Raw genomic sequence first — 19848 nt, forward strand, 5'->3', positions numbered from 1 at the left:
CTGCCTTTTAGCCAGCATTAGTGTCAGAATCACTCACAAATGTCTAGTCAAGTATTTCTCTTTCTCAGGTAAACTCAAGTACAGAGCCTACCACTCACCAAAAGTTTTTTAAAAGGTATGGCTTTTTAAAATCCATAGATGTTTTACCATCTGTTCCAGTTTGTTATACTGAAACAGAAACAATCCCCTGAAAACTTGAGCTTTCCAAACAGCTCCAAACAGCTACAGGCAAAGGGGGGAGCGAGACGTCCCGGGGGCAGCCCAGCAAACGGGAAGATTCAAGGTATCATCAGACCCTCCGTGATCCCTCTGTTAGCCCAAGCAGGCAAGAACAAGGTATGCTAGACCTTTAAAAAGCAAATTACTCCCTCACCCATGCTGGCACAGCTCATTTCATCATCTATTAGAAAAAGCAGTACTTGTCACCATTCCGAATTGCTGTTCTAATTGGGACTAAATTGCCCCACGCTTTTCAGCAGTCATGGTAAAGAGGTAGATAGCTAATGGCCATGGAAATTGGTTCTCTCTCTAAGCCCTAACCACACTTCTGCTGTGATGAGTTTGAGGTAATTTTGGCAAGGTAATCTCTAATTTTAAAATAAGTAAGTTTATACAATCCAAAAATAAGTAATCAGAGCAAAATTCATTTACATTCTATAGCCTATGAAAAGCTAGCGTTCCTTTTTCTTAGAAAATGTGAGGCGCTGTACCAACACGCAGACGTTGTGTAGGAAAGCACTCCAATGGGAGAATTTTGGGTGTCAGGTTCCGCTCCACCTAACGCAGAACAGGACTGTGACCCTCAGTCCCCTGCGTCCCACGTAACCTCTCAGCAGTACTGAGCTGTCCCCATTTTCCCCTCTCAAGTTTCCACCCTGAGCCTATGAATATTGCACTGAAACAGACACTGTACCACAAAAAAAGGCAGATTTATAGAAAAAAACAAACAGTAATTAAAAAAAAAGTCTTCAAAAATTCCTAATTAGCTCACCTATCCATTTTGTTATTCCACAAAATACACATCCTGGAATGATACGCCTGTAATAAAATACTCAAAAGCATCATTCTCAGTTTTCATTTTGATGACATATGATGTCCACCCCAGGACATCACATACAACACACAAATCCTCCCGCTTCTCCTCTTTTGAGAAAAGGTCTCAGAGGTTTGGCAAGCTCTCTTTTATTTTCTTACATCTCAAAAGCAAAATAAAATACTTTTTGGTCTTTTAAAGAGTTTCTGAACTGGTGAGTTGGCCCAATTGCAGAATCACAGAATCGTATAGGTTGGTAAAGACCTTTAAGATCATCGAGTCCAACCATAAATTGTGATCTTCTTTCTATTTTCCCTAGCAAAAAACTGTATGTTGTTTTTGAGAAAGGAGCAGGAAGACAGAAGCCATTCATATGGGCTGTGACAGATAAGGAAATTTATCAAGGGACTCATCATTTATTATGCCAATGTGAATATACAGCTTATTGGATCTAATTCATTACTATATCACTGGTGTATTGCTTGGAAAAAATATTTTAAGGCAACACTGTGTACTTCATTTACAAAGGACATAGTTATAATACAAAAAATCAGACTTTATTGTAAATGATTTCCCAAATCAAACACCTAAAAATCAATATATTTTTATGGGTACCATTAAAAAAAATAATTAACCAAGAAGAAAAATTGTTCTCAGTGAACCACATGGTGGACTTGAAACATGTCCTTATAATGTTAAGTAAACCATAAGCTAAGACATTTCTTCAAAAAGGAAGAGGAATTTTATAAGCATATGCTGTAACTGACTCTAACAGGAATAAACTTACACCTCCTTGTCAAGCATTATATCAATATAATGCTTCCTTCTTTCATCTACAGAAAAACAAATGAAAGAGCTATGTTTGGCAAATCAAAAAAAAAAAGGGAAAAAAAAGAATAAAAAGAGGCAAATTGAATGAAACCAAAGAAAACTATAAATCAGACAAGCCTTTCTATTAACACCTCTGAAGTACAGATATAACCTATTTTTTGGTTTAAAAAAAAAAAATATATATATATTTGACATAAGTGGGTATCTGGAGCCTAAATTTACCAAGTCACTGTTCCACAGATACCACTCGGGTCATGCAGGGCATCCTTCTTCCACAAAAGACACCTCCCCATGTTCTCAGAGCCATTCTTCTCTGGGGAGGTAGCAGGAGGATAAGTGGAAACTTTCACTTGTTTGACATGACTCTTATCTCCTTTCAAAAGGGGCTTTGTACTTATAAATACGCATTCAAAATTATCATGTGAATAAAGAGAATCCCAAGTGATTACACAGACTATGGGAATGAAATAAATCTAGAGAACTCGCTCCCGGTTACCCAGGAACACGCCAACATCCATTTCTAAAGATGTAGTAGGCAGGACTTCAGACTCAGTTTAACTAGGTTTAATACTTGCATTTTTTTATGGCAATACAATAAATATCTGAGACTGATATACAGGAGGGAATAGGATGAGTTGCCACTGATATTTGCTTTTTACAATGCATTTTTCAACAGTTGGCATGACAAAAAACAGAATATGCCTGCGTACAGGGGACACAAAGACAACTGCTCAGATCACAAGTAAAGTGAGCAGTGGTCTAGGCCAGCAGATGGCTACTGTCACCCATGTAGATGTTAGCATGCAGCTATTAACAGTAGCTGTTAACAGGAGTAGGAACAAAATGGGTCTTTCCTAAGGGAAGCAGTCACCAGAACCCTCCTTTCTCTCCTCATACCCTTCCTGTAGAATGAGAGGCTCTGCTCCTGCCATGATTTCTCATTCCCGGGACAGCAAAGTCAATTTTGCCAAGCAGCAGCCTGTGAACTTAATTCAGTCCAAATCTCCAGAACTGAAATCTTTCGAGAAGTTCTGGGCTCTCTTTGCTTGCTAGGTCTGTGTTTCACAGGCTTTACCCAATAAAAAGGTGTGAAGCTCCAGGGTTTTAACAGTGCCAATTATAACTGACCAGGGACAAGAAACACTTGCGTATGGAAGTTTCTCACTTCACTTTCAGAAAAGACAAGTAAACTGCTTTTCTCACTGCATAGGCACTTTTGTTTCTTTGGCCATGACCGCATAGGAGAGCGGTTGCTGTCTGCTCTCCCAAAGCCCTTTGAAGAATTAAGCTGAAGTTATGGATGGCACCAGGCACCAGTGACAAATCAATTCTTGCAGAGATGGATTTGTGAGATTCTGCAGGTGATATTACCAGATGGAAGAAGGAACAGATATGCCTCCAAAGGACAGTTAGTTACAACTAGATGTATTACGAAGGGATTTAAACCTCCCTATTGCTCGAGGGGCAAAAAAAATTATACTGAAGAAAGCATTTGAGTGAGAAGATACAGCATGAAAAGCAGAGCCGAAATGTAGGAGCTGCCCTATAGACTGGATGAAGAGCAAAGCAAAGACTCTTCCATCTGTGGCTCCCCAGTCTTAATCATGGGAAAATGTATCCAAGAGGACTGTGAATCTGATAGTAACCGAGATGCACGGCTGTTGAAAGGAATTACACAGTATAAGGCTATTACAATTTTCTCTCAAAAAACAGTGTTTGAGAGAATTAACTATTCTGATAAATAAGGTATAGCTAGAAATATCAATATCAACACAACTGTCCATTTTTCTTTACACTTACTATTCAACATAAATCTTTGTTTATCAGTTTAATTTACAGAAGTCGACCCCAAAATTATAACTCCCTATAAAATGAATATGATAGCCCCACAATTTCCAAACAAATTATGATTGTTTCATTTTTATGTGGCTTTGGAAAAAGAAAATGGAAATAATTTCATATAAAAATACCACCTTTCGTATTTCCCCTATTGAAATGCTCTGCACTGTTGAACATGCAATACAACATATTTTCTTTAAGAAAAAGATGCCAAATTGGATAGCAGTAGTTATTACAATTTTAGAGGTCTTTGAAGAGACTGTATTTCTGCTACTTTTTGTGCTTTCATTACCTTGTCCCTTTATATTTTGTTAGTATTATTCAACTCAAACCTTAACTGAAAACACTCACCAAAGGTCAGTTTGCATAAAACTCAAATGTTTACCTTTCTAAAATATAAAATCTTAGTAACATATATAATGATCAAAATGTTGGCAGTTAGTGACAGTAACCTTGAAGTCAGCGATAATGCTCCCTCTAACTCCAGACCAGGGTGTCTCAGATTTTTTTCCTCTTGTCTTTTACTGAAGGTAGGGCAAGGAAAAAAAACCACCCAGGAGGCAGAGGGGACACTACACAGCACAAATGGCAGGCTCATCTTTGATTTGGGGAAGGAAAAATGTAATATTAAAAAAAATAAACAAAATAAAAATCAATCTACTCATTGTTAACACAAATCTGCTGAATAATTCGATTATGTGGTAATGACCACTGGGTAGCTAACCTGCATCCGGCAGATGCACAGCAACAGGATAAAGATATATTTCTTTAGCATCCTTCTTTTTATACACAGCAAGAAGGAAAAGCCAGCTGAATTTTCAAAAGCATTTAAGTGATACTAGAAATCTGAATCCCATTTTAAGAAGTAGCTTAAAATGTCAGTTTTCACTGAAAATTGGGCTCATTTACTTTTGAGAATTCAACAGTGTGCTTAGCAAAATTGTTGGGTGTTTCTGTATTTTTGAAAGCCTGCCTCTTACGACCTTAAGCATTTATTATAAACTTTAGAGACTTCCACATTTAAACACATTCATCACTTTTGAAAACAGGACTTTTCCTGTTCTAACGATTATATTTCAGAGCCGCAGACAGATTCCACAGGGAGCAAGACCGTGGACTCAAAGCACAGATGACTACTCTCCAGCTATGCCCTCTTGACACACTCTCTCTAAAAGGGCTCTGAGAACTCAATCTTGCCATGGAGTCTCAACCTAGCTGTCCCAGGAGATAGCCTACTTCCAGCCTATAAATTTTACCAAGCTTTGTCCATCTGTGTTACCCTACTAAATTCTGCTGATAACGGATATAATTCTAAACAGCGCCTGAGGTATTCTGTATTTCGACTTCTACCTGGTCTCTTTTGGATGTGGGATTTATGCCCTTTTCTTATTCACCCTGAAGGCTTGTGGGAGCCAAGTTACACCAGACTTGAACTAAAACCTTGTCATATATCTTTCCAAAAGAAAACTGAAGAGAAATCATATTCGTGCCACAAACAGATATAATACTACTAGATTGCTATCAGCTCAGTGATGTTTGCAGAATTATGCCCGTTTTTACCGGTGCTGACTCTGCCCATACTATGAAGCAGGATGTTTCTCTTATAAGTATTTCTCTGAGGAAATTTAGTATTCAGACTCCTAAAATGTTAGATTTACTGATTCAATACTATTAACAATATTTGTCCCAATTTTTGTCAGCATGTAAAATGCAATGAACAGAGTAAGAAAAACTCTTCACTTTTTTGTGGTGACTCCTTTCCCCCTTTCAGGCACCTCTGACAACTTTAGTCCTCTTGAAACCTCTAAAACATCAGGAGTAAACTGATTTCTGCTTTTTATCACCAACATTGTAAGCACTTCCCTACGGGAAGGGGTGTTCAAAAAGGCTTACAGACATAATCTTTACTTAGGCTGTATCATTAATTAGGCAACTTGGCCAAGGCCAGCAATTACACTGTGCTAAATTGCACTGAATTTCTGTAGCATTGATGTTTCATGGGAAGCAAGGTGCAAAGTTGAAGGAATAAAAGCCAACACAGTGACTTTTCTTACCTAATGATTTCTAGTATGTCTGCTGGGAAAAATGCTTAACAGGGACCTGGCTGATGTAGATGGCCAGTACAGAACTGACAGGAGAGCAGCACACGAGCTCTCACCAACAGCCTCCAACGGAGAAGCTGGACAGGAACACCTGCATCTCCCATTTCAGCAAACTATGCAGATAAACTGCTGTTATCCTACATGATCCTCCAATTCCTAACACAGTGTCCAGGTTTTGGATGGGGTAGAGTTAATTTTTTCCATAGTAGCTAGCACAGGGGTTGTGTGTTGTATTTGTGCTGAGAACAGTGTCAGTAACTCAGGGGTGTTTTCCGTTCCTGCTGAGCAGTGCTTACACAGGGTCAAGGCCTTTTCTGCTCCTCGCCCCACCCCACCAGCGAGGAGGCTGGGGGTGCACAAGAAGCTGGGAGGGGACACGGCTGGGACAGCTGACCCCAACTGACCAAAGGGACATTCCACACCATATGGCGTCATGCTCAGCATGTAACGCTGGGGGAAGAAGGAAGAGGGGGACGGCGTTTGTGTGGGGGACACCATCGGAGTGATGGCATTTGTCTTCCCAAGTAGCCATTACGCGTGATGGAGCCCTGCTTTCCTGGAGATGGCTGAACACCTGCCTGCCCATGGGAAGGAGTGAATGAATTCCTTGGTTTGCTTTGCTTGCATGCACGGCTTTTGCTTTAGCTATTAAGCTGTCTTTATCTCAACCCATGAGTTTTCTCACTTTCACCATTCCAATCCTCTCCCCCATCCCACTGGGGGGGAGTGAGCGAGCAGCTGGGTGGTGCTCAGTTGCCGACTGGGGTTAAACCATGACACACAGATTGGCAGAGAGGCTTCATTCAACTCACACAGAATCCAGTCCAAATCCCAGCCAAATCAACACAAGTCCCCTGGTGCACTTCCAGAACGTCTTTAGAAGCCCAGAGGGTCCCAATCCTCAAAGCTTCCTCTGACTGCAGCAGATTTCATCCCAACAGGAAGTTCCCACTCCAGACCTCCAAGCACATTAAGGTGATGTCTGCTTGGGTGATAGGATTGGCACTGCTGTGTCTTTTATACATTTTTCTCCTAAGTCCTTTATCAGGACTGTTAGCAAAATCCTTTACCATTATTGGGTCTGATCTAAGTAGTAAGCTAAGAAAATTAAATTAACGTCATTCTCAGTAACATTTAGAAATTGCAAGCTAAGCAGCTGCCACTTATTCCTAGTAACTCAAAGTATATTATATTGAAAGAAGTCTTACAATAACATATATTGATTTTGTCAGGTTTGGCCTTTTTTTTTTCCCAAGCTACATATGTTGCGTGTTCTATACTTGTAGGGCCACATAGACACAGGTTTCATTGCAGTAGCTCTGATTCTTGCCAAACAGATGTTGACGGAAAGCAACTTAACACAACATGGGATAAAAGCTGTCTCAGATCAAAATGCTGGCTTAAGAACAATCTTGTGGGTAATGCAGTATACTAAAAGCATTGATTATATATCTATATACAGAATCAATAGGTAGCTGAATTAATGCTTGACTGCATTTGTTGAAACCATGCTATTACATAGAAAAAAATTACCAAATGCTAAGAATTATGTTAATTAAAGGACAGCAACTACGTACGTTTTTGAAATTCCAAAGCATTCATATAAATTCCTTTTACTTAAAGTCCAGATTCTCACTAATATCCTAAGAGCTAGCTAAAATAGTTTGAAAAGCGATGCAGAGTTTGAAAAGGGATGTTTTAAAACCACCCTTTGAAATAATAAAATGGCAAGCGATTCCCAGTCCCCAAACACAAAGAACTGGAGTATTATCCTGAGACTGACAGAGTTCTCTGCAATTTGCTGTAATTTTTGTAATACCCAATCAGTAGGGCTTAGCTTATTTCAATACTCTGTTCATGACTAAGCCTAATGACAGAATTCAGTTCAATTTACTCTCTGAAAAGACAAAGAGGTTAATTTTTTACTATTCAGAATCAACAATTTTCATCACCTATACCCTTTCCCATTATAAAAATAATTAGATTTGTATAAAGTAGAGTCAGTTCAGCACATGAAAACTGACACGAAATCCTTCATACCTATTTTTTCCCTTGAATTTAGTAACAGTGTTGGCTCAAAACATGGTACTAACTGCTCCAGGATTTTAGGCTTGGTTTAGCAAATATAATAAAAGACAAATTATGTTAGAAGACTTCTGTGGTTATTTTCAATGTATTTCTGATTTACTCAAGAACAACTCTTTGGATGTCTGTGACAACAATCCTTTCTAACCTCAGGTATGTAAGTTCTGCTGCTTCTGAACTGGTACTGATGAAAAAATCTGCAATGTGTTTCCTTTATCATGAAAAAGGAACTTGCAGTTCCAGAAGCCAGAAATAAGCTCATCTCCCTCCTCACATAGAAATAACTTTCAAAAGTTGGCAGGAAAACCTAGTTTCTTCCACATTTGCTGCTACAGAAGAGTGATTACATGCCGATACGAACGTGTTATATAAACTTTCGAAGCAGTGAAAAGATTCCACATGGAAAAAAAAAAAAGTTAAAATCAAACCCAGTCAGTAGATATTTTACAACATTTTATATCCATAAAACAGATACTAAAGAAAAAAAAAAGTCACAGTCTTTCAGAGTTCAATTTTTCTCTCCTAAACCCATGCAGACTGAAGGTTTACTTTCACCGTATAGATTGAAAAACAAAAGCCAGAATACACTTATTTGCCAGAAATTAGATCGGGATTTCTTAAAGCACCAAACATTACAAAACATTACAAAACACCATCTAAAATCTTGCTTTTCAATAATGTTATTTGACAATTGACTGGATCTAGGACAGCTGGTCTGTCGTGTATATTTCTATTCACTTTGAATTATCTATGTTTTTCAATTCATGTACATTAAAGCTAATATTAATATATTTAGCAATAGAATGTTATTAAAGCAAAAACTATAATGACTAACACAAATCCACATTGTTAAAAATTACTCTAGTTTCATATATGTTTATGAAAGCTTCCCAAGCATCATGAGAAAACTGAACACGAAGAAAAAGTCAAGGTTTGTAAATAAGATTCCACATAAAACAAATTACAAGAAGTCTTAACATTGGCACCTGATTGCATTTAGACAAAAACAAATCAAGGTACATACCTGTAAATCTGTTGAATATTTTCAGCTTTGATTTCCTTGAGGATTTCATGGTAGATATGAAGGTTATTTGGTTCTTGAGACGTTGGGGGAGAAGGGCATTTCTTGCGTGCATAATATCCTATCACAATTCCAAAAATAAATAAAATCAAGGCAGTGCAAAATACCTTCAGTATCTGAAAAAAATTGCAGCGATTGCTCTTTGGTGCCTGTCTCGTATAGTGAGAGATGTAGTCGGGGTCTTCCTGAAGCCGCTGGAACCTTCCCTTTGGAGATGATGATGGCTGGATGGGCTCGAGATCAAGGTCAGGGCTCTGTGAGTTTCCCAGGTGATGCTGGACCGCTCCATCCAGTCGGAAATGGTCAAAGCCAGGCTCCTCCAGCTCTTTTTCCATGTCCCATTCCAGTTCCAGCGCTGTGGCTTGGAGCTCATCATTGTCAAGGTACGGAGAGTGCCCCTGTGCTCTCTGGTCTGCATTCACTTTGTGATAGGCCATCTTTTTATCTATTAAAACAAAAATTAAAAAAAAAACCTAAATGTTTGTTTCCTGATGTATACATAAACAATGTATTTATTCTTTGTAAACCTGGGAGAACTAAACATATATAAGAAAAGGAAAAACTAGGTTCTCAGTATTCCACTCTGTTTCCATCATCCTGTCTTCTTTTGCAGGATCAGCAGTCCCATGAACATCGTCAGAAGGGAAAGAAGATATTTAAAGGAATATAATATATTGTCAGAATATGAATAAAGGGGATTTACAAGTGCCAATGGCAAAACACAAAAGTTATCCTATTATTTTGCCAGTCCCCAAGATAATATTAAAAAAATCGAGTGAAGGCACAGAGTTTCCAAAACAATTATTTATTACCTGAAAGTAATTTTAAAGGTTAACAACTGGGTGTATCAATTTCATTTCACACACCATACAAAATAAAGCTGTTAAAATAAAGTTGAAAAAGTAGAAATAGTAAAACTTGCCTGATCTGATACTAAACACAAGGAAATGATAAGTTAAAAAAGAAATTTCAGGGTGACACTATACTTACACACCAATAAAAGGCTTCCATTTAGATGGAGCATTCTATTATTTATAGGTATTTTAAATGCATAGTTCCTGAATGACTGATGAATTTACTTAGAAATTGTCCCAGCTGTTTTGCTCCACTTATTTTTCCCATTTTAATGAATCAAAAGCACTGCCTGGTAAGTATTTATATCAAAATCATTCCTTTAATAGCAAGGCATATCTGTGGCAACGCTAGATATTTCTATGGAAGTATAAGCCCTCTAAAGGGAACTCTGACCTCCAGTACAAACATTCAAAGTCAATTTTCAACAAATCATTTTTAACAGTCTGCAACAATAGGGTGCCGTTTTCCGCCATACTTTGACAATAGCTATTCCACCACATAAGCATCTGTAATTTAGGGCTTTTCAAACAGACTCACTCATCAATTAGAATAAAATGAAGATAGAGATATTAAACCTCTGACAGTGATGGATATTGGACTGACACTTACAACACTACATTATCCCTCCATTTTTACATTTTAAGGCATTTTCTTTCTCTAAGACTTACCTCCAGATAACATTATTGAGGCCACATAATAGATGAACCTACTCTAATGGCAAAGTAGAATTTAGCTTTTTGAAGCTCTCTGAAGAGAGCAAACCGTTAGAAAGCATTGATATAATGAAACAGCCTATTGTGCACTGACAGACTATCTGGCTCCATACAATACCAATTTACAGATCCTATTTCCTTGTACAGCCATATAAATATCCCTTGCCTATAACTGGCAGGCAGTCTAGGAACAGTCAAGAGAGCCCATACTTGAGGCATGCGTTTCAACCATAGCTATTGTATACACTTTGCAAATCAACGCTCCACCTGCAGTCCAAATTTTTCTATATGCAGTGGAAGCAACACAGTTTAGAGTGAGCTGACCTAAAGCATCTTAAATAAGTATGAAAAGTTGCATTATTTATTTAAGTAACGATAACAAATCTCTCAAAATTCCAGTTGAGTCAACAAATGGCTTACACCTGCAAAGCCATTCTGGCTGAACTTTATGGACTTTCTGTTAGCCCAGCCCTCAGGTTTGTGAGGGTCCCTCTGAACTGTAGCTCTACAATCCAGCAGGTCAACCTCTTCCCCCCACAGCTGTGCATCACCTCGAGATTTCTCAAGCAAGCACGCTGTCTCCTCATCCAGGTTGTTAAGGAAGATATTTAATAATATCATCCACAGAATTGATCCCTGGTGCACTAAGCTTCTTACCAAGCACCAATTCTTTGGAAAATTGAGCTAACTATTTTTCAAATTATTTACCTGCCCTTTCACTCTGTCTCCTCCTGTTTTGTTGGTGGAGGGATTAATTTGCAAACCATCAATGACGGAGGTCACTACTAGATAATAACAACTGCCCAACAACCTCCTCTTTCCAACTCCAATTCATACTGCTTTTTATTAGAGATTAATTTAAAGACAAGTGTTTCGTCCTTTCAAAGCAAAACAAATCATTACTGTATTCCATAAATACATAATTTTGGCTCTAGAATTACTACAGTCATTTAACAAACTGCTTTAGCCAAATAAATAAACCCTTAATAGATTACTACAATATTACCCATAGAATAGGAATTAAGGCAGTTTTTCAGATGCAGTTGCACGACAAATATTAATCTTGCTGCGCTTATAAATGGTGACCATTGCATATCCGTGGTAGTTAAGTTTTCTCTGCATTTATGACAATTTAAAAATGTATGTTATTGTTCAATGGAGTGTATTAATAAAGGTTATTTAAATCTACACATAAGTGCATAATAAAAATTCCTTTGAAATTTCTTGACATGGTTGTTAATGCAGATGAGTAGTAACCACATTCCACAGCTTAGTATCTCAGCAATTCAATTTTCATACACGGCACCAAAACCAGGTACCTCACTCCAGAAAAAAAAAACAAACACAACTAAATGAACTAAAATAAATATCAGTATTTAATTCAGTTTTATATTTGAGACCAGTCTTTGGTGTATGGGATCGTCTTAGCAACGCATGTGCTTTAGTTAAAGAATGCAAAGAATGCAAGATTAGCCCCAGTTAGCATCTTCACTTTTTCTACCAATGTTGCTAAGTTCATTATTTGAGTGTAAGGACACAGCACAACTTACCACGAAGTATCTGAGATTAGGGCCCGCAGTGTATTTAACTCTGCCAACAGTGATTTTGGAAAGGGGTTCTCCTGATTCTCAAGGCACAAGTCATTTGTGCCACGTAATCTATATTACCAGTTCTATTTAGTATTTGGCTGGTTAAGGAAGTAGGACTTAAAGATTATGTATTAAATGTAATTTTAGGTAGGAATTAGAAGGATAAAGAAAACACTACATAGAGAATAACAAAACAATAGAAATATGGATAAACTATGAAGTCAAGAAACAACACTATGATACTCTAGTTCAGTCTTCTCTATAACACAGACCATAAAATGAACACATTTTTGAAAGACACTTTTGAAAACTTCAAGAGATAGAAAGTCCATCCCATCTGCCAGCAAGCTATTTCAACATTTAATTGTTGTTAAATACATGTTTTATTATGAAGATAAAAGCAACTGCAAAATGCCAGAAGTCTGAACGTGCACCGAGTGAGCTTTAAAGCCATTCTATAGGGACAGCAAAGGGAATCAAACTCTGGAATACTGGACAAAGCATGGCTGATGACCAATAAAGTTGATGTGCATTTCTATACTTCCACTTATTTGTGGGGAGAATGTTTATAGAGAGGTATCAAATCAATGCTAAATAACCTTTCAATTAACTGTACACCAGAAATCAGGAGAGTCAGCTTTGTAAGATCGTTATTGCCTTAACAAGCCCATTTCAAAACTATCTACCTGTTCTTTGATCTTAAAAATAACACATTTACATCCTGCCTGATAGGTGCATCTTGTTATGAAACAACCAGAACCTTTTTTTGTAATAGCTTTCCTGCTTGAATCCCTTATCAATGAAGCCTTTGAAAACTATATAACAAGGACTACATGAAAGGTTGCATCTGTATCGCTACCGCTCTCTAATACCTCCACAACAGAAAGGTCAGCTTATACGAACGTTTCAGGAAATCAACAAGGAAAGACCAGTATGAATATATTACAGTAAATTCTTTGTGACTGGTGCTGTAGTTGTTAAATCCAGTTCATAAATAGCTGAGACGATTAGCAGGCTCATTCACAGCAGGAAGAGTGGCAAGTGTTAACGTGCTGCCCACAGCGAAAGCCTTCGTGGGCCATTTAGTGTTCATTACTGAAAAGGCAAGCTTTACCCAGGAATTGTACTAAAGGCATTGCGGCTTCTTTGTATAGTCACAAAACCAGAAATCCAGGGTTGCTGGCTAATCTCATTTTAAAGGTTCTTTCACTTTGATTTTCTTCTCAGTATCCTCTATACAGAGTACTTTTGCTTTAAGTCCTTGTAATCTTTTTGCGTCTAGGCAAACCCCCAAAGCAGATATAATGTCACCTGTCTGAAGGGCAAATAGCTGTAGTTATCGTGGAAATCAACACCCACCACACATACAGGTCTTTAAAGTGTATACGACAACAATTTAGTGCTTTGTTAAATGAGATGTAGTACTTTGTTAAATGAGATGATGCCAAGTTTCAGGCCTAGACAAATTTCTTCAGAGTTATAAATCCTCGACAAAAGTTGTTTGCAGAAGAGATTATGATGCCCTTGTCAACAGCAACATTACACTACACTGTAATTCAAAAAATAATGTGATATTTCCATCATCGCTTCCTTTATTTTCTGCAGTAATGATTTCTCCCTTCTCTCACGTTTGGGATGTGGGCTTGGCAACCAGTTCAGTTACAGCAGGACAATTAAGTTCCTTGTCACTCTGCACAACCACCGTATAAAACCAAATGACAAAACTTACCGGTTGTTCGCGTTTCACTAGCTGACTCAAGATGAACACAATCTGAAAAAACATGCAGTGTTGTAGCAGAAGACACAGAGACATCGGACTTGAGAAGGTAGATGTGCAGAACACAGATAATCGTTGAGTCCAAGTTTTCTCTTCATATAACACTAAGAAGTACTTTTTGGCATACGTGAGTGATGTCGAATATTTAACTTCTTCAAAATCTCTCACCAATTTTATTATATCATGAACAGCCATGTGGACCAGGATACCGTTAACACAAAGGATGACTACATGACAAGAACAAGGTCTATAATGCACCTTGATTGACAAGACTTGCGCACGATTATGTCCAGTTGGAAGCAAGCATTAACCCGCCTGTCGAGGAGTGATCAAATGCATCAGCCACTTGAGCTATAATATCCTGGGCCGTCCAGGTGCGCATAGGTACACACGTAGGTATTTGCCTGCTGCCTTTTCAGAACCTCTGAAGTCCTGGGGCTCAAAGAAAGAATTGCTAGGAAGCTCCTTCTCACCCACCAGACAACAATCACATAAAGATGAGGCAGACTCAGCAGGTCTCTAATATGCTGGGCATGTATTACTAACATAGATCTTTTCCATCCTCAGACATGTTTAGTTTGCAAATACCTGTTTGCCTGAAAGAAAACTCAGAAATATTTATTGAACTTGCAGTAGCTAACAGCATCTGCGATATATGCATAGCCTACCTAGGAGGTTTATTAAAACCGCAGCATAATCAGATCAGTATAAATGGCTCTGTTACGGAGTCTGTGCATTTCTTGTGGTACGTGCTGTGCTGCTGCCTTCGCTTTGCTTCCATTTTCAGAACAGCTTTTCCCTCCAGCTCGGGTGGGTAACAGCTCAGTTTTCTAGCTGCTCACTCTTTACCACACTCATTTGCAAATACCAGAACAACAGTCTCAAACAAGGAGGAAGAAGCCCCTCACACACACACGCTGGTTCCTTAGTCCATGAATTAATCGCTCATCCTTCCTTTGGGCTCCACACTCAGATCCCGCTGTTCTCCTTGTGAAGGGCACTGGAAAGGACTGCAGCGTTTCTAAAAGCAAAAAAGTGGATGGAGAAACAGGACTCCCAGAGCTTGGAGGGATGTGTTGTGTATGCGCGTTTACGCGCTGTTCTTAAACAAGGAGTAAGGGGAAGAAAGGATGTCCTACATCTTCATTCATTTGCGCTAGGCCACAGCCCCACCGCCTAACCTCTCCCTGCCCCAACCACCTCCCCGCCACTTACCTTCCCACACCTCTGCCTGAGCTCCGGTCCATCCCCTGGGCCCACACTGGGCCCTGCGCCTCCAGAGCACCCCTGTCCCTGCCCACCCCCGTCCCAAAGCCCCTCGCTCCTCCCTTCCCTGCTGCTGGAGCTGCCACCCCGCCCCAGCATCTCTTCCTCCGCTTCCCCAGGGAATCACAATAGCTGGCGGGGTGGGGGAAGTCCACCTGACACCAAGGGTCCCTCAGAAAAAAATGTGCTGGAGTTCTTATCCCCATTTCCAATGTCAGGGACTTGGAGACATGACACAATTACAACAAAACGCATTCAGAAGGGATGCAGTTGCAGAAAGTGAGAATACGTTTCCTGCAAAAGACGACATTTTAGCCACGTGTTTCACCCCGTCCTTGCCACGGTTTGGTTTGAAGAGCAGCAGCGGTGGACCCTGGGTGAAGCCACCTGTTGAAGTCCTCTGCCCCCTCAGGCCCAGTGGGATTTGGCACGGTCAGCAGCAACCACCTCTTCTGCTCTTTGAACACCTTAATCTTGCCCTTTTCCCACTTCTCCTCATACCAACTGCCTGTATCCTAACCTAATATTCAGTTTGCCTACATACATATTTTTTCCAAATTCAAGGTTTCATCAATAATATATTTTGCATTACATTTCCCAAGACATTATAATTGCCTCTGGAAGAAATAAAACACAAAGCTTCACCAAGACAAAAACTATTATTGGGGCATTTGCATTTAAGCTTATAGTTGAATTTGATGTGAAATAAAATTATTGTAAATGGTGTTTAACTTGAAAATGCTGACAGCGATAGCTGCAATAACAGGCCCTAGCAGTTCTTAAGAAAGTTAATTTTATATGACTCATTTCTGCTTTGGAAATTTTTACGTTGCCAGTCTTTGGATTTGGCACATTTCACTTTGGTGGGGTTTTTTTTCCCCCCAAACTCTTTTTTCTCGTTACTTACAGTCAATCATATTTAAATTATTGTAAAAAAATGAAGTAATTTTAACTTTAAAAATTTGGAAACTGTACACTTGCAAGCTACTACACTCTAAGAAACTGTGCTAATGGGAGTCTACTATACTTCCAAAGGCGCAAACCAACATTACAAAATACTATGTGATTTCCACCCATGTCTTTTGAAACGGTAAAACAAAAAACAAACAAACAAAAAAACCCAAAAAGGTCACTTTTATGGATGAGCTGCAAACAGGAATCTGGCCTCATCGAACACAGACTCCATTCCTGGTTTTTAACAATCATTGCCAAAATCTAGCAATGACCATATTATTAACACATTCTGCTGGGGAGGGACGGACGACACACGGGGGGGACACACGACATGACACACCACCAACCTGATGACTCCGGAGCAGCTGGGATACGAGGTTATCTAGCCTTAATCTAGTCCAAAGATAAGAGATGAACATGAGTCAGCCCTGCAGTTTCAGTCTATCCCCCTGAAGGGATCTGCCCCCTGATAAAAGGACACAGTTGCGGCAGACCTGCAAGCATGAGACACGCTCAGGACCTAAGACCGAGTTTCATTAAAAATGTAGACTGCAGACAGTAAGTTGTGCTCATGTCTCCTCTAAAAGGAAACCAGCTCTTAAGCGACTTAGACACTTTAGGACGTCATCTCGAAGCAGAATGATCTCAGATATATAAATGACTATACATGGGATAAGGCAATTTAAAAGAGAGACATTATTTCAAATCTGTTTGTAAAAAGAATAAATCTACAGACAAAGACTTCCTCTATAAAACCTGCATTTGTGACTGACCTGTGCACAATTTCTGTTCCCACAGAAGAGCTATGGCTCCAGCTGGAGATGGCAAGTGCTCTCAAAACCCTGTTTCTATGGCTTCTGCTGAAGAGACCAGAATGGACAGTGGCGTGGGGGAGAGCAGAATGGACTTCATCTGCAAACTGCTTGCTACTCCCGGTGACACACAAGATCAGATGATCTAAGCTGGTTTTCAGAGCTTAGGATGAATTTCACAAACTTATCTGGTTACAGAATACAGATCTTCCTATTATTAAGATTTCACATGGAAATCAGAGATACACATGACACATGAAGCCCAAATGTCTCATCTCAAGAGTAATTTTTTGGATAAAACTAGATTTTATGTATTTAAAATATTGATAAGCACAAGTAATATGTTTCTGTTGTCACCATCCCATGGTCTTCTAACTTGCTGTAGAAAAATAGGTCAGTACTTTAAAAATTTCTGTAAAATGTACTCTGAAATAAGGATTTTTTTTTTTCTTGCTCAGTGGGGTTTTATTGAGTTTTATCAATTTCAACAATGACATAGAGTTCTTAATATATTATGGAGCTGAAGATAGCAACATTTACAATTTAGCTTTATTGGAATTTTACTATATTTTGATAGATGACAGCTTTAATGATTCTGTGCATGGTTTATAGCAGAAAACAGAGTAAGGCAGTAACATAATCCAAAGAATTCAGAAAACAAGCAAGTTTACTTCATAATCACGCCAAATTTATTTTCTGGGTGAACTCTCGAATGTTAAAGCTCAAGCACACAGAGTGATGTTGCCATGGCAACAGCTACTGCAACCCAAGATGGGAACATATTTATGAAAGCACATTTATATACCCGTACACACTTGCCGAGGCACACTGATGCTCCAGACTCTTGTTAGAAGGCAATTGAGCTATTCATGCGTTATCGGTCCCGATTCTGCTCCTGGCAAGGCAAGGGGACGTTCGCTGAAGCCATTAAGCTGCAGCAACCCCGCGTATGATATATACAATGCAAGGTTGTTTCCGCATGTTGTGGTCGTGAAGCCTTCGAGCTATTACTGCTGCTTCTAGGACCTAAATGAGGAAACCTTAATTTGCCATAAGATGTAATATTAGAAGATTTAGTGTTGCTATAGCTATAGGCGAAGAGTGGAGTGGTAATATGTTTGGTGTCCTTTGACCTTTTTTTTTCCTAAATCTCCACTGAAATAAGCTGTCAAGTTTGAGAAATGTCAGAATTTGGTCATCTGAATCTGCCCGGAGGTATAATTTTGCATGGTGTACAATTCCTGTGAATTTATCACCACATGTTATTTCACACATAGTCAACATGGTGTGACATTCAGCATCCTGAATCTGCCACTGTCTACATGCCGAAATGAGTTTATGATTTCTCCTTAAAAGAAAATCCAAGGTGCATTAGTTCAGGTCAACAGAGGAATCCTCAGTGGATTTCTGGAGATAAAAATCAAAGGAAGCATCCCTTCCTTCTGCTGCTTCATCGCATACCTATCTGTTAGGCAGTTCTACCACTCTTGACACAGCCTTTCCACATCAGCCAGCACCGAGTTCAGTGTGAAAGCATCTTAAATTAAAAAACGATTTGTTCTTTTAGTGGAGTACCACTCACTCTGCAAACACGTTTAAGATCTGTGATGAAGTAAATCTGTATGTAAAGCTCTACATATCAGTTATATATATGCTTTCAGTAGTTTTTCAGGAGAATTTTACACTTTGATGTTAGCCTTTCCAGAATTAAGTCACAAAAAGCAGCTAGATCTGATGCTGTTTTCAGCCAAGTCCTACCCAACTGTGACCACAGCCTTGGGAGAAGAGGCACAGCTGCTTAGCCTATGGTTTTATCCTCAGCCTCTCTTTGATGGACTCCCAATCATCACTCATGGAAATCTCTCAGCCTTGCTGAGATGTATGAAGATGAGGGTATTACATTAAATAAACTAGAGAAGTCCATTATCCTAAAGACTACCTCAATTCTCAGTTGTCCGTCTCAGCCTGCTATATTCACTTTTGACACCTACAAGTTGACAGTTAAACTTTTATATATGCAGAATTTATCATAGACTGCTATTAGGCTGAACTCTGAGCAGTTCTTATTAATACTGTTAGTCTGTACTAATTTCTTAAGCAATAATTTCTTAAAAAGTAAACATAATACTTCTTGACCACGAACAGAGCAGCCTTAGAGAGGAGCATGATACATACTTCACAACCTAAAATAAACAGATCAGCTGCTGTAGAGGAAAAGCTTTTAATAAACCTTCTTGTTCTTTTAGACTAGGCCAGGGCTTGTGCATAGCTATTAGAGCTTAAATTGTTTACGCTGTAGCACTTCCTGATTTAGAGACATTAGCAATGGAAGATAAGCAAAGTGTGCATTACGACAAGAACAAAGAGGAGATATTCAAGAAACATATAGCTTAGGATACTGAGTTAAAGTAGGCTATAAACTATATAACTGATGCTTAGAGGTATTTCAGCACTTCCCATCTAAAGCAGGAATTGTGCATGAACAGAAGGACTGATGGTTTGTGCTAATTCAGCTTTATACCATCAGCTAAATGTGCGTTGATGATCTTGTAAGATGCTGGATACCCATGTTCAGGTACACATTCTCGTATAAGAGAGCTAGTGATGTTTGGGAACTCTTCAAAAAAGCAATATTAACTGGAAAATGACAATCTGCTGGCACCAAAACCCTTAAATAGTGAATGCCGCAGAACAGCAGCTGTGGATGACCCGTCACTGAGCATAAGTTGCATACCGGCTAATACGTGCCATTACTTCCTCTCTCCAATTTCCTTTAAAAGCAACATAATCCAAAACCACTCCAAGCAACAGCTCTGAGAGAAGACTAAGCCCTCTCTTCCCTGCTTTCCGCTATAAAACAGAACAGTATTCCTGTCACAGTAGTATAATACATTACAGCTTCTTAAAAAGA

The 19848-nt window shown here is 39.0% G+C and overlaps 1 protein-coding gene across 7 annotated transcripts in view; it reads right to left on the reverse strand.

The window, feature by feature from the left end:
- The window catches only part of NAALADL2 (N-acetylated alpha-linked acidic dipeptidase like 2), a 517712-nt gene that overhangs the window by 289961 nt on the left and 207903 nt on the right, over positions 1 to 19848 (reverse strand). For all 7 annotated transcript variants that reach the window (XR_012043446.1, XR_012043445.1, XM_072868000.1 and 4 more), the window contains one exon: positions 8915 to 9416. Coding sequence is in view for 5 of the 7 variants with exons in the window: in XM_072867999.1 (XP_072724100.1) it covers positions 8915 to 9416 (502 nt within the window). In the remaining 2 variants the exon portion in view is untranslated. The remainder of the gene's footprint in view (positions 1 to 8914; positions 9417 to 19848) is intronic.

Source organism: Ciconia boyciana, chromosome 7 (assembly GCF_034638445.1).
Source record: "Ciconia boyciana chromosome 7, ASM3463844v1, whole genome shotgun sequence".
Classification (NCBI taxonomy): Eukaryota; Metazoa; Chordata; class Aves; order Ciconiiformes; family Ciconiidae; genus Ciconia; species Ciconia boyciana.